The sequence below is a fragment of the Artibeus jamaicensis genome, unplaced genomic scaffold (assembly GCF_021234435.1).
Source record: "Artibeus jamaicensis isolate MK-2021 breed Jamaican fruit bat unplaced genomic scaffold, CSHL_Jam_final contig_332, whole genome shotgun sequence".
Taxonomy (NCBI): domain Eukaryota; kingdom Metazoa; phylum Chordata; class Mammalia; order Chiroptera; family Phyllostomidae; genus Artibeus; species Artibeus jamaicensis.
In genome coordinates, this window is record NW_026521788.1 from 24,482,924 (window position 1) to 24,498,445 (window position 15,522).

A 15,522-nucleotide genomic window follows, 5' to 3' on the forward strand; every position below is an offset into this window, starting at 1 on the left:
GCAAATCCCCAGAAAAGCAATGAAATGAAATGGAAGCAACAAAATGCCAGATGCAGAGTTTAAAACGATGATTACAGGATGCTTAAGGACCTTAGGCAAAGAGTGGATGATAGTAAGAACTTAAGAACAAAGAGATAGTAAGCATTAAAAAAGACATAAGAACCATAAAAAAGAACCAGTCAGAATCAAAGAATACAATATCTGAAGTGAAGAATATACAAGAAGAAATCAACAGCACGTTATGAAGCAGAGGATCAAATCAGTGATTTAGAGGACAAGATAACAGGAATCACCCAAGCAGAGCAACGAAAAGAAAAAAGAATTTAAAAAATAAGGAAAGTCTAAGAGACCTCTAGGATAACATCGCGCATAATTCATGCACATCACAGTGGTACCAGAAGGAGAAGACGGACAGCAAGGGATCGAGAACTTATTTGAAGAAATAATGGCTGAACATATCCCTAACCTGGTGAAGGAAAAAACATTCAAGTCCAGTAGGCACAGAAAGTCCCAAACAAAATGAACTCAAACAGCCCATACCAAGACACATCCTAATTAAAATGTCAAAGGTTAAAGAAAAAGAGAGAATCCTTAAAGCAGCAAGAGAAAAGCAGTAGTTACCTACAAGAGAGCTCCTGTAAGACTGTCAGCTGATTTCTCAACAGAAACATTCCAGGTCAGAAGGGAGCAGCAAGAAATACTCAAAGTGATAAAAAGCAAGGACCTACAACCAAGATTATACTACCCAGCAAGGCCATCATTTAGAATTGAAGGACAGATAAAGAGCTTCCTAGACAAGAAAAATCTTAAATGAGTTCATCACCACCAAACCAGTATTACAAGAGATGTTAAAAGATTTTAAGAAAAAGGAAAAACATAAAAAAATATGAATAATATAATGGTAGTAAATACATATCTATCATTCACACGTTCACTGCAACATTATGTACCATAGCCAAGTTACAGATGCAACCTAAGCGTCCATCAGTAGATGACTGGATAAAGAAGTGGTGCATATGTACAACGGAATATGATATATGACTCAACCATAAAAAAGAATGAAATCTTCCCTCAGCAACAACATGAATGGGCCAGAGGATATCGCGTTAAGTGAAATAAGTCAGAGAAAGACAACAGCCATATCATTTCACTCAAATGTGCAATCTAAAAGAGAAGATAAATAAACACAGCAGAACAGAAAACAGACTCCTAGATACAGAGAACATTTTGATGGCTGCCAGATGGGAGGGGGATTAGGGAGGTAAGTGAAAAAGGTGCAGGGAGTAAGGAGTACAAATCGGTAGTTACAGAATAGTCACAGGGATGGGAAGTACGGTATAAAAAAACATAGCCAATTACATTGTATGTATGGTGTCAGATGGGTACTAGATTTATCAGGTTGTTCACTTCATAAATTATGTAAGTGTCTAATCACTGGGTTGTATACCTGAAGCTAATACAGTATTGTATATAAACTGAATTAAAAAGTAAAAAATTATTAAAAGGAAAAAGTTTTTAAAAAGTATATGGAGGTGCCCTGGCTGAGTGGCTCAGTTGGTTGGAGTGTCATCCCATACACCAAAAGGATGTGGGTTCAATCCCCAGTGAGGGCACATACCTAGGTTGCAGGTTCAAACCCTAGTGAGGGCACTCACAGGAGGCAACTGATAGATGTTTTTCACTGTCTCTCACTCTCCACCCCTTCATCTCTCACTAAAATCAATAAACATATCCTTGGGTGATGATTTTAAAAAATAACTAAGTTGAAGAAAAAAAATGTGGCATTCACTAGAAGAGGTCAAAATCACAACATTAACAGCAGTTTGGAAGAAGCAGATTGCAACCCTCATGGATGACTTTAAGGCATTCAAGACTCCAGTGGAGGAAGTTACTGCAACTGTGGTAGACAAAGTATGAGAACTAGAATCAGTAGCACCTGAATATGTGACTAAAGTGCTACAATCTGATGATAATGAGATACTGCAATCTTAGGAGTTGCTTCTCATGGATGAGCAAAGAAAGTGGTTTCTTCAGATGGAATGTACTCCTAGTAAAGTGCTATGCAGATTGTTGAAGTGACAACAAAGGATTTAGGATATTACAAATACTTAGTTGATCAAGCAGAGGCAGGGTCTGAGAGGACAGACTCCAATTTTGAAAGAAATTCTACTATGGTTAAAATGCTATCAAACAACACCGCATGCTACAGAGAAATCATTCGTGAATGGAAGAATCTATAACATGGCAAACTTCGTTGCTGTCTTATTTTAATAAACTGCCACGGCAACCACCGCTCTGGTCAGTTAGCAGCCATTAGCACTCAAGGCAAGACCCTCCAACAACCAACAAAAAGACAGATGAAGGCTCGGATGAGTGGACATTTTCTAGCAATAAAGTATTTTTAAATTAAGGAATATACACTGCTTTTTTTAGACATAATGCTACTGCACACTTAACAGGCTATAGTATAGGGTAAGCATAACTTTTATATGCACTGGGAAACCAAAAAACTGTTGTGAGGTCACTTTATTGTGATATCTGCCTTATGCTGTGATCTGAAACCAAAACCACATCTGCAAGGTATGCCTGCACTTTCAGTAGCTGAGCTTTCTTCCTGGCATGATGAAAATGTTCTGGATTTAGACAGCACTAGTGGTTGCACAGCCGTGGAAATATAATAAAACCAGGGCAAATTTTATGGTATATGAATTATATCTCAATAGAAAAAATTAAATATATAAACATATATATATATTTAAGAGAACCGCCTCAGTTACCTAACAGCACTAGGAATGGAAAAAAAGAAAATATTATAGTGTACTTAATATTAGTGTCACATATTTTTATTTCCCTATAAATTTATACTCAACAGGAAGAGTTTTTAATGTTTTGATGAATTTTAACACAGAACAATTATCATTTTCTCACTGCTTATTAAAATCACTGCTTTGCTGAGCTCAGCTTGACTACTCACTCTTACAGTCCCAGCCTGTCATGCAGACTGAGTGCTGCCTCTGCAGTATCAGGGAATCTCATCTGAGGCATTTTTTTCAGTGACTGTAAAGATAACTTAAGGATAATGTGACGGTATATAATTCAAGGATAATGTAATTACCCACCTGCAACTCCTCTGCTGTGGAAACATCTAGTCCTGTCAGGTCTTGTATTCTCATATTAATTCGAGACACCACAGGGTTTTCATAACCAGAGAGCCAGGCACTAAGAACAAGAAGAAAATACTAGTTTTACTGCTGTTTCAATACATGAATACACCTGCCATTTAAAAAGCTATTATATATGGGACAATAAGCCTTTAGGCATTTAGTTGATTTGCTTGTCTAATATGATTTTTACTAATGAGTGTTGAAATTTCAAAAAGATGTTATATTTTACAGTTAGAAGTTAGAAAGGAAAAAAGGATCTCATTTATTATAGTTTCGATGAAAATAGTTGGATTAATGTCAGAAGGCTATATAGGACTATTTACAGTGAGATTTTTTTAATTCTGGAAAAATCTATACCAAACTTAACATAATTGTTCTTTCTAGGTCAGGAAGAAGAACTGACTGGGGTGGAGGTCATAAGGTTTCAGGCCTGATTTATATAACGCTAACATAAGAAAAAAATACTCTTGTATTACTTGCATTAATTTTTATGAGTACCCAAATGCACCCAATAAGATGGGTATAGTAAAAAGATGGACAATGATAAGTGTCAGCAAGGAAGTGAAGACACTGGACCCTCGCAGCTGCTGGCAGAACGGTAAAGTGGTGCATCCACGCTGGAAAACAGCTGGACAACTGAAGTTGTTAAACACTGAGTTACCACCAGACTCAGCAAATGCACTCCTCGGGATATACCCAAGAGAAATTATAAAAACTTGTACGCCAATGTTCATAGCAGCATTATTAATGGCCAAAAAATGAAAATAATCCAAATGTCTATCAATTGATGAATAGATACGTAAAATATGGTACAACCAGGTTCTGGATTATTATGCTTTAAAAAGGAATAAAGTAATGATGCTGCTAATGTGGAAGAACCTTGAAATCATCGTGTTATGTAAGATAAACCAGATATGAAAGGCCACACATTATGATTCCATTTATATGAAATGTCCAAAATAAACAAATTGATAGCTACATAAAGTAGATTAGTGGTTGCCAGGGGAAGAGGGAATGAGGGGACTCCTAATGGGTACAGGATTTCTTTGGGGGGGTGATGAAAATGTTCTGGAATTAGATAAGCGCTGCACAATAAAGAAGACTAAAAACCACTGAACACTTTAAAAGGATGAATTTTATAGTATGGAAACCATAGCTCAATAAAATAAAAATAGTCCCCAAATTCAAGTATCTCCTTTACATATGCCTTTTCCCAGTCTATTAGCCTTGTTCTTTCTTCACCTCTCCTTTCATCAAGCTTTGACTGCATGACCCACAATTTTAGCAACATTCCTGCTGAGAGCTACAATTCTACTATCTGGTAAATAAACAATCCTGAATAGACTTTTTCCCTCCAAACTTAAAACCTGCGTCACAAAACCATACTGAAGAAAGTCATGAAACAGAGTGGATATGCTCCACTAGAAATAAATGTACACCAACCTCAAATGGGCCCTTCCTCTTACCCCCTCCTATATTCTGAACCCCAACACACCTCAGCCTCTTCCTTCATTCAGTAGCATATCTCCTACCTCCCACAGAAAATGGAAACCATATAAACTACCTACATTTACATCTATCTGTTTCTTTTAATTCACTCTAGTTCCTTCATTCCAGTTGCAAGAGATTTCTCTCCATTATCTAAGGCTAACCCCCTGCCTTAGTTTCTACTATCTCCTGCCTTTTTAGGAACCATAAATCACTGACTAGCACTTCTGTTGTACAATCAACTTCTGTTCTCAATAATTCCTCCCATAGCTTTTAACTGAGCTTAAGTCTCTCCCATTAAATAAGTACAAATTTAAGTTTTCTCAACTCTCCATCTCCCTCCAGTTACCAACCTTTCTCCTCTCTCTTCAAGTCAACTTTTCAACAGACTGATTTCTCAATGTATTCCATCAAAACTTTTGTTAATATTACCCATTACCCTACTGTGCTACTGAATCTTACAAGCTTTTCTAATTCTCATTGTATGTGCTCTTTCAGTAACATATCCCAATATTCATCCACCTTAAAACTCTCCTCCTCACTCACTCATTCTCCAGGTGTCCCTTCAGTCTCTCTGGCTACTCTGTCTGGGCTCCCTTACAGCCTCTGCCACTGTCCTCTGCCTCTCCCAGTGCCCCAGCAACACTTTAAGAACTTTTCCTGTAGCTCTAAGGCTAGTGCACACGCTCTTCTCTTTGCCCCGAATGTTCTTTTTCACTTTGCAGAGTGAAACCTTTGGATTATCACTTTGGTCATCTCTTCTTCCCTGGTTCTTCCTCATGCCAGACTAGGTCAGAGCTTTTTGTGGTTGTTGTGGGGGTTGGGGGTGGGAATAGAGGAAGGAGGAGGACGTTTTTTGTTGTTTAACTAATTATGACATTAAAATGACATGAAATGTTATTAAAAGTTAAGCCAGGACAAATAACACTGCTGTAAAATTTATATTTCTCACATCCATTTCAGAAGAAAATATATTAGGATTTTTTTTCATGAACTGATTTCAGGAACATTTTCTCAAACTGTGCTGAGAAGTAGTCAGAAAGGCAATTATAATAACTGGCAGGATTAAGACTGTTTTATGAAAAATTAAAAACCACATCTGGTTTTTAGCTGTTATATCAATGTACCTTTCTCAATGCTGAGGCAATTGTTCGCTGTGCCACAATGATTAGCAAGTTCCTTCTTAAGTAACAAATAATTGTTTAAGACAGAGAGTTTTCTAATTTTGCCCTCTTTTGGAGCACAAGCAAATCTTTGTCTTTTGTGTATATGTAGGAAAATGTTATAAAATGAAGCTGTTATAATCTTCTAAATTTCCCCTCACAATTAAACAGTGGCAATTAATTATGATTAGGTATATGTTTGCAACACTTTTAGTTTTTGAAATAGCAAGGCTTCTAAATAACTTCTCAAAACTAGCTTTCCATTTTGGTACATATTTGATAACATTACACACTTGATTTGTTTTTCATAATTTCTTCTATTGACTACCGTACCCTTAATAAGGGTTAGTGATTTTAAACAATTTTTACATATTCTAGATGTTGAGTTCCATTTTATTGAACTGAGTTTTTCTTCACTCGTATACTTACAGGAGGTAATTTGAGCACACACATATGTGTATATATATATTTAAAGTAAGTTACTTTTACCACGAAAATAAAACTAGACTACAGGGCCAACAGGAAGAAATAATTTATGTTCCTTAGAAATCCTTTTCTAGGTTGAGGTGGGTAAGTATTGTTTGTTGAAGAAATTGATGAGGCTACAGTCTTTTTATCATCTGTTAATCCCACACTGCCACATCTTACCACCTACACCCATGTCCACTCAGTAGCACTAGTCTCTTAGAGCAATGTGTATCAGAAACAGATAATGACTTTAGCATCCAATGCTATTTGCATCTTTTGATAACCCTCTCTCTCTCACTTTGTGCCCAATCGTGGTATCAAAGTTAAGTATCAACAAAGCTGAAGAGTATCTTCCTCTGTAGAACACCCAAGTAATAGTTTCTGTGCCTCCTTGAAAAACCTTCAAGGAGTACACCTTCATTCCAACCTCCCTGCATTTCCTAACTACTGAAACTACATCTTCAGAGAATGCTGCCCTCCCCGTGTAGCCCTGCCATTATTTCAGTACCATGGTCCTTCAGTCTAGAAACACCTGCCAGCACATGTCATCCACCCCATTCCCAGACGCTACAGGATTCAGAATATCCCAGTCCAGTGGGAATCCTCTTCAGCCTATTTCCTCAAAAGATTGAGGTGTTGCTGGCACTCTGCTTCTGTAAGAAGCATCTTTGCCTGCATATATGCCTAGCATTTTTCCTTAATGTAATGAAATAAAATGTTCTTCATACCTTTGATATCTAATGGGATCACAGTGACTTTGGTAGGCACCTGCTAGATGCTACTGTGGGAATCACCCCAGTGGTTGGGAGGATAAAGAATGGTGGCCGCTGTACCCCTAGAACAATCTTGGGTTGCTAACAGCCCCCCATGAATCTCAGAACTGGCAACTGCCTGCAGTCTGAAGCACTTCAAGAAGAGACTACCTTCATGCACCTGAAAGTAGAGCAGGCAGCCGCCACTCATGTTTATATAGTTCTCTATTATCCTTCCTTTGTACCATTTACCACAGTAATTACACAGTAATTTGTTATTTAATTAAGGTAAGATGTCTTCATTTAACTACTAGTTCCAAATACATATAAATTCTGCCTGGTTTAGCTCATCACTATATCTGCAGAACCTATTACAGTGCCTGGCACACAGGAGATGCTCAAGAATATTTGCTGAATGAATGCATCTAGAACTAATCTAAGATTTACTCTACCATAATTATTTGTCTGGTGGTCTCTTGCAAATTTGTAGGGACTGGCTGAGTACACTTCCTCAGTGTAGCAGAAACAGGAAGGATTCAAGAATTTTATTGTTACAAAGGATATAGCTGATAAATATACTAAAAATTTATTGCTCCTGAGACTTCTGGCCAAGATGGAGGCATAGGTAGGCACACTGTACCTCATCGCACAACCCAAATAAGGACAATCAAAATTTATAAACAAAAAAATGAATACTGACAGAAAACTGAACTGTATGGAAGTCTGACAACCAAGAAGTTACAATAGACAAATTCATCCAGACCGGTAGGAGGGTCAGAGTCAGGCAGCTGGGCCGAGAGGGGTCACAGCAAAAAAGGCGGGATGTGGACGGGCAAGGCGCGCAAGGCGGCTGGCAAACCAGGCGGTCCCACATTCCCACGCAGATAAACCAGGTGAAACTAGGAGTGAGACAGACCACACAACCCAGGGCTCCAGCCTAGGGGAAATAAAGCCTCAAAACACAGATTGAAAATACCTGTGGGGGTTGAGGTGCAGGGAGATACTCTCAGCCTCACAGGAGAGTTCAATGAAGAGACCCACAGGGTCCCAGGATGTACACAAACCCACCCACACAGGAATCAGCACCAGAAGGGCCCAATTTGCTTGGGGGAAGTGACAGAAGGAACTGAAATCCAGCAGAGAGTGGAGCAAATGCCACTGTTCCCTCTCGGACCTCTCCTTGACATACAGTATCGCAACACAGCCACATGGGTTGCCCCATGCTGGTGAATACTTAAGGTTCTGCTCCTCACTACATAAAAGGCAGGTCATGACAAAAAATGGCCCAAATAAAAGAACAGATCAGAGCTCCAGAACAAATACAACTAAGCGATGAAGAGATAGCCATCCTATCAGATGCGGAGTTCAAAGCACTGGTGATCAGGATGATCACAGAACTGGTTGAATTTGGTGACAAATTAGATGAAAAAATGAAGGCTATGCTAAGTGAAATAAAGGAAAATACACAGGGAACCAATAGTCATGGGAAGGAAACTGGGACTCAAATCAATGGAGTGGACCAGAAGGAAGAAACAGAAAAGAAGGAAGAAACAAGAATTCAAAAATAAAAAGAGGCTTAGGAACCTCCAGGACATCTTTAAACGTTCCAACATCCAAATTATAGGGGTACCAGAAGGGGAAGAAGAAGAGGAACAAGTGGAAAACTTATTTGAACAAATAATAAAGGAGAACTTCCCCATTCTGGCAAAGGAAATAGACTTCTAGGAAGTCCAGGAAGCTCAGAGAGTCCCAAAGAAGTTGGACCCAAGAAGGAACACACCAAACCACATCATAATTACATTAGCCAAGATTAAAATGAAGGAGAGAATCCTAGAAGCAGCAAGAGATAAGGGAACAGTTACCTACAAAGGAGTTCCCATCAGACTGTCAGCTGATTTCTCAAAAGAGACCTTACAGGCAAAAGGGGGCTGGAAAGAAGTATTCCAAGTCATGAAATCCAAGGACCTATATCCAAGATTTCCCTATCCAGCAAAGCTTTCATTTAGAATGGAAGGGCAGATAAAGTGCTTCTCAGATAAGGTCAAGTTCAAAGAATTCATCATCGCCAAGCCCTTATTATATGAAATGTTAAAGGGACTTATCTAAGAAAAAGAAGATAAAAAATATGAACAGTGAAAGGACAGCAAACTCACAGTTATTAACAACCACACCTAAAACAAAAGCAAACTAAAGGGACACCTAAAACAGGAGTGGAGTCACAGTTATTAACAACCACACCTAAAACACAAATGGAGGTCACATGGAGGGTTAGCAACAGGGGAGTGGGAAGAGGAGAAAGGGGGAAAAGGTAGAGAGAATGAGTAGCATAGATGGTAGATAGAAAATAGGGTGAGGGCAAGAATGGTATGGTAAATGTAGAAGCTAAAGAACTTATAAGTGTGACACATGGATATAAACTAAACGGGGGGGAGGATGTGGGTGGGAGAGGGGTGGAGGGGAGCGAAGGGGGGAAATGGGACAACTATAGTAGCATAATCAATAAGTATATTTAAAACATTTATTTCTCCCCAAATCTGAGTTTCTCAGTAAGAAGTATACAGAACTAATGTAGTATGTTGAACTAACACAGTAGGACAATGTACATATTTTTTCTGCCTGTCAATAATTTGATCGATTTTTTAACTTTATAAGCAATCAACTGCTGACATGATTTTTATAGATAATTGGCAAGTGTTCTAGTAAAGTTTCACACTAAATATATCTTGACAACTTTCCCTACTTGATACTGGAACCTAACACACTAAGAGAACCTGCCTTCTACTTCTGGTATATTCAACTTCTTTCCTTGCTACCACCAATATTTAAGCAGCTATTCTTACCTTTTCTCTTGCACTTTGGTAAAAGCATTGTTCTTCAGTTTCACAGAGGTTGGATCTTCTATCTATGCTTTTGAATTCACACTTTCTAATTCTATAGGCCTCATTTCAGCAGTTACTGCTTCTCTTATTATAGTTAACCTTTTCCTTGACTATGGTTGGTTACTCTTCAGCCTGAAGTCCCCTGCTACCAAGGAAAACGCCTTCCCTTTACCATTTAGCAATGACCATTTCAGTCCTTCACGTTACACTTTTAAAATTGCAAATGTAAGAAATGCTTGTTATATTCAACAAATGGTCCTGGGACACTGGATCAGGACACTCAAAAGAAAGAAGGTGAATCAGTAACTCTCACCATATAAACAAATAACTAAAAAGGGAATAAAGACCTAAATGTAAGAGCTAAAATTATAGAACTCCTAGGAAAAACATAAGTGTGTATCTTTGTGATCTTAAACAGTAGTTTAGCTGTAACATCAAAAGTACAAAAAACAATAAGCTAGACATCATCAAAATAAAAAACAAACTTGTGCTTCAAAGGGTACTATCCAGTAAGTGAAAAGACAACTCACAGAATGGGAGAAAATGTCTGCAAATCTAAAATATAAAAAGAACTATTGCAATTCAATAAAAGATAATTTAAAAATAGGTAAGGGATCTGAGTACACAGTTTTCCAAAGAAAATATACAAATTTCCACTAAGCACATAAAAAAATGCAGAATATCATTAGCCACCCAGCAAATGCAAATCAAGACCACAATGAAATATGGCATCATGCCCCCTAGGGCGGCTGTAATCAAGCAGATGCAATCACAAGTGGTGAGGACATACAGAGACTGGACTCCCCACCCCACAACATTACTGATGGGAATATAACATGGTGCTGCTACTTTGGAAAAGTTTTGGAGTTTTCAAATGTTTAAACACAAAGTTACTATATGACCTAGCAATTCTACTCCTAAGTATACACAAAGGAGAAATTTAAACTTATGTTCACACAAAAACTTACATATTAATGTTCAGAGCAGCATTACTTTTAATAGCCAAAAAGTAGAAATAATCTAAATGTCTATCAACAGATGAATAAAACAGATAAACTGTGGTATATCCATACAATGGAATATTTGTTCAGCCATGAAAAAGACTGAACTACTGATACTTCAACATGAATGAACCTTGAAAACATTATGCTAAGTGAAAGAACCCAGATACAAAAGACCATACATTACACAATTTCATTTATATGAAACACCCAGAAGAGGTGAATCCACAGAGATAGAAAGGATATTAGTGGCTGCCTAGGGCCGAGTGTGGAAGGAGACTGAGGATTGGGTGGTTATAGCAAAGGAGTGCAGAATTTCTCTTTGGAATAATGAAAATGTCCTTTGGGTTAAAAATTGATTAAGTACAATCACAAAGTTGTGCAACCATCCCCACTGTTTCCAGCTAGACACAATGCCCTCAAGGTCCACCCATGTTGTAGCATGGTATTAGAATTTCAATCCTTTTTAAGGCTGGACAGTATTCCATTGCAGGTATATACGACATCTTGTTTATTCACTCATCCACCAGAGGACACTTGAGTTGCTTCTACCTTTTGGCTTCTATGAACAATGCTGCTGTGAACATGGGTGTAAAGTATGTCTGAGGCCCACCTTTCCATTCTTTAGGGTACAGACACTTTAGAAGTGGAATTTTGGGACCATATATATGATAATCTTATGTTTAACTTTTGGAGGAACTGCCAGACTATTTTCCACAGCAACAGTACCACTTTTACATTCTTAGTCCTCATTGTTTTTTAAACTACTGCTTTTCTTTTTAAAATAAAAATGCATTTAATTCCAAAATGACTATGAAGGTCTATCAATAAAGCACTGATTAAATAAGGTTATTTCTTTTTCTCTATTAAAAACAATAGTGTAACAAAAATTTCTGTACATTTTTGTACACTTGTGGGAATATCTCTGTAAAAAATCTGTAGGATAATTATTAGATGTGGAACTGCTTGATGACTTTAACATTTTAATAAATGCTGCCAAACTGACCTCCGACAAAACCTACAGATTTCTACTCCCACAAACTGTTTATGAGAGTGCCCATTTCATAAAATACTTGTCGTATCAATTTTTTAATCTTTGCCAATCTTAGAGGCAAAAATATTTTGTTTAAAATTTTAAAAAAGATTTAATTTGCACTTATTATATTATAAATTATCTCAATGGAAGGTTTGTAGTTTAGCAGTTAAAGTAATTGACAATTGCAGGTTAAAAACACTATTATCTTAATTGTGGTTCTGCTATAGTTACTAGCAAAGAAAATGAATTCTACCCATACATGGGAAGTTACTTCATTTGACTTTCATGTGAAAACCTCTTCACAATATAGTAATCTTCTTAGCTAACAAACTCCACTCATTTAAAACATTTTATTCATCTGGGTCCCATCTTTAAACCATTACTGCTGATCTGTCTTCAACATTATTGGAGACTTATCAGATAGTCTAAAAAATGAGCTCTGAATTTACACTGTTACAACCTTGCTAAAAACTCAGTGGACACAATGATATTGTGATATATGTTAACTATCTATTTTTCAGGATCTGGAATTCTTTTTCCTGCATTAAATTAAATAATCAGAAATCAGGGTTGTTCTAGTACCCAGTGGTTTGTTTTGCTTTGTTTTTTTAAAGATTTTACTGATTTACTTTTAGAGAGAGGGGAAGGGAGAGATAGAGAGAGAGAGAAACATTGTGATGTGTGAAAGAATCATTGACTAGTTGCCTCCCACGCCCCCCCCACTGGGGACCTGGACGGCAGCAACCCAGGCATGTGCCCTGACTGGGAATCCAACCGCAACCTTGCAGTTTCCAGGCCGGTGCTCAATCCATGAAGCCACACCAGCCAGGGCTATTCTTTCAATATATGATATCTGGTGCACATAATGCTTACCTTTCAAAACTAAAATTCCATTCCTCTGATTCAGCCAAAATTATTAGCTCCTCCATTCACTAGCTCTAGTAAATTTTTAGGGTTTTTTAGTATTGGCAAAGACAGAAATGACTTGCCAAAAGTTCATAGTCAATAAAGTAAATAAAAACTTTTTTTAAAACAGTAATGGATTTCCACATATTTTTTCCCAAAGAAGATTCTATCTGCTAGAACACTGACACATATTTTTATTTCCACAGAAAATGATGTAATTAGAAATTTCTTGAAATACAGATATTTCCTAGATGTTTCCAGAGTAAAAAAGTTACATTAATTAACATCAATACACCTAAATTCTGCCCTGGCTGGTGTGTAGATTGAGCACTGGCCTGCGAACTAAAGGGTCACTGGTCCGATTCCCAATCCGGGCACATGCCTGGGTTGTGGGCCAGGTCTCCAGTGTGGGGGGTGTGAGGTGCAACCACACAGTGATGTGTCTCTACCTCTCTTTCTCCCTCTCTTCCCTTCTGTCTAAAAATAAATAAAATCTTTTTAAAAATACACATAAATTCTTTCTTCTATTCTGCATTTAAGATGCCTACTTCAGAGATAAAATATATGAAGGAAACATAAAATACTCATTTATTTCGCTTGTAGAAATCTTCAAAATTCAGATTTACAGTGATGGGTAGAAAATATCCCAACATAACTATAAATCCTGAAAATAGTAAAAACTTTTTCTTTGTTAAAATGTTAAATGTATTGGACATTTTATGGAGTAAATTCCTCTTTAACAGTTAAAACCCTCTCTTTCAACATACATTTTATTTTTCGAAGGGCTGCTGAACAATTTTCCAAAGAGTAAAGATGAAAATCACTTGCTATGGAATTCCTTTTTTCACTAGGTCATTTTCAACAGAAACACACACACACTTTGAATACTTTGCCAAGACTGGGTGAATTTATTCTGGTGTTACTCCATCTTCTAATACTTCTTGTATATGTGCTGCTGAAGCGAGCACCATCTTCTAATACTTCTAATGCTACCCACGACATCTTCTCTGCTACCATATGTAATATAAAGTATGATTGTACCTTTCTCAAAAATCTAATCTAAAATTGCTCCTCAAAACTATAAAATTAGAATATTATAAAATATTCTAAAAGTTCAAAATATTTAGAAATATTTAGTCCTTAAGGAAAAATATTTGTAGGTCACCTTCCCAAGAACAATTTATTTTTAATTGTTGGTTAAGAATCCAATGATTCTGTGGGCTGGATATTTCTTCAAAAGGTCTACTGTACCTATAAAAAATTTCCAAAAATGACTTTCAAAACACTAGGCTCATAAAATTTTGCTTTACACATTTCCTAAAAGCATCCAAATCTGGATAATTTGGATGATTATAAGCTTTATGATAGTAAAAATGCCTAAAAACCATGCAATGATCTCTGATAAAATATATAATTACTTAAGTTTTTTTAAATAATAGGTTGATTTTTTAGACATAAAAAGGTCCTGTAATAAAATGGAAAATTAGCTTAAGCTTAACTTAAAATTAGTTAATTACAATGCACAATACAAATTAGTTTCTGCAAATCCTTACCATCTATTAGCATTCCTGAATCAAAATTACAGAAATGTTTAATTATGTATTCTAACGGAAGCAATGGGGAAGCTATTGGTATAGGGCAGGCAGTTAAAAATCCAAGATTGTTTTTGGGGATGATGAAGGTTAACACATGAAGAACAGACAGCTCTGCCCAAAAAGAGTAAGTAAATGCATCAGCACAATCTGTCCAGCCTCCATAGCACCTTTGCTATGACTTACCGCAGTAATATCCCATTTTTTAAATATGAGTATCTCCTAAAACAGTTTTTAAAATCTATGTACTCCTTTACACAATTTTCCAGTTGACAACTAAAATTTTTTAACATAATAGTTTCAACAGATTTAGTTCTGTCATACTGAAAATAGTGGTAATTTCTGAAAAATTACTTTTTAATGTATCCACTGGACTCTAAGTACCATAATGATTTGATGCCCATCATCATCTACTTTTTAAAAAGTCCATGAAAAGTGTTTTGAATTCTTAACAATTTTACATCATTCTTTTTTCCCCTTGGACTTCCATTTTCATTCTATTCTTACCCTAAAACAGTGGTTCTCCATGGGGTTGGAGACATGGAGTCCTGGGGAATGGTGGTGAAGATTTTGCCTATAAGAAGACATCTGGCAATGTCTGGAGATATTCTGATTGTCACAACCAGGGCAAAGGGTGCTAGTGGCATCCACTGAGTGTGGAAGATACTGCTAGACATCCTACAAAGCTTAGGACAGACAGCCCCTGACAGCAAAGTATTATCTGATCCAAACTGTCAATGGTGCTGAGGTTGAGAAGCCCAGTCCTAAAGTGATGTATTTCTATGCCTAGTCTTTAAAAAAAAATTATATTATACTTCTCTACAATAAAAATAACTATATAAATTTACAAAATATAAATTTCCTATAATATTAAAGTATAAGTGCTAAAAAGGTCTTTGGAATGACTTATGACAATAGTAATATAATTAATCTAAACAACATGATTAAACAATCATTATTAAATGTAAAAAATGAAAATATATTAAAATGTTCCTATTGAAATGGATGGAGCTTATTTTTTGTTGCTGTCAATTAGATATTATATTTGTGAATAAATGACTTGTTGCTAGAAT

At 36.7% G+C, this 15,522-nt stretch overlaps 1 protein-coding gene across 2 annotated transcripts in view; it reads right to left on the reverse strand.

The window, feature by feature from the left end:
* Positions 1-15,522, reverse strand: part of P4HA1 (prolyl 4-hydroxylase subunit alpha 1) — a 94,112-nt gene that overhangs the window by 20,674 nt on the left and 57,916 nt on the right. For both annotated transcript variants that reach the window (XM_037130658.2, XM_037130657.2), the window contains exon 10: positions 3,120-3,219. In XM_037130658.2, coding sequence (XP_036986553.1) covers positions 3,120-3,219 — 100 coding nt within the window. The remainder of the gene's footprint in view (positions 1-3,119; positions 3,220-15,522) is intronic.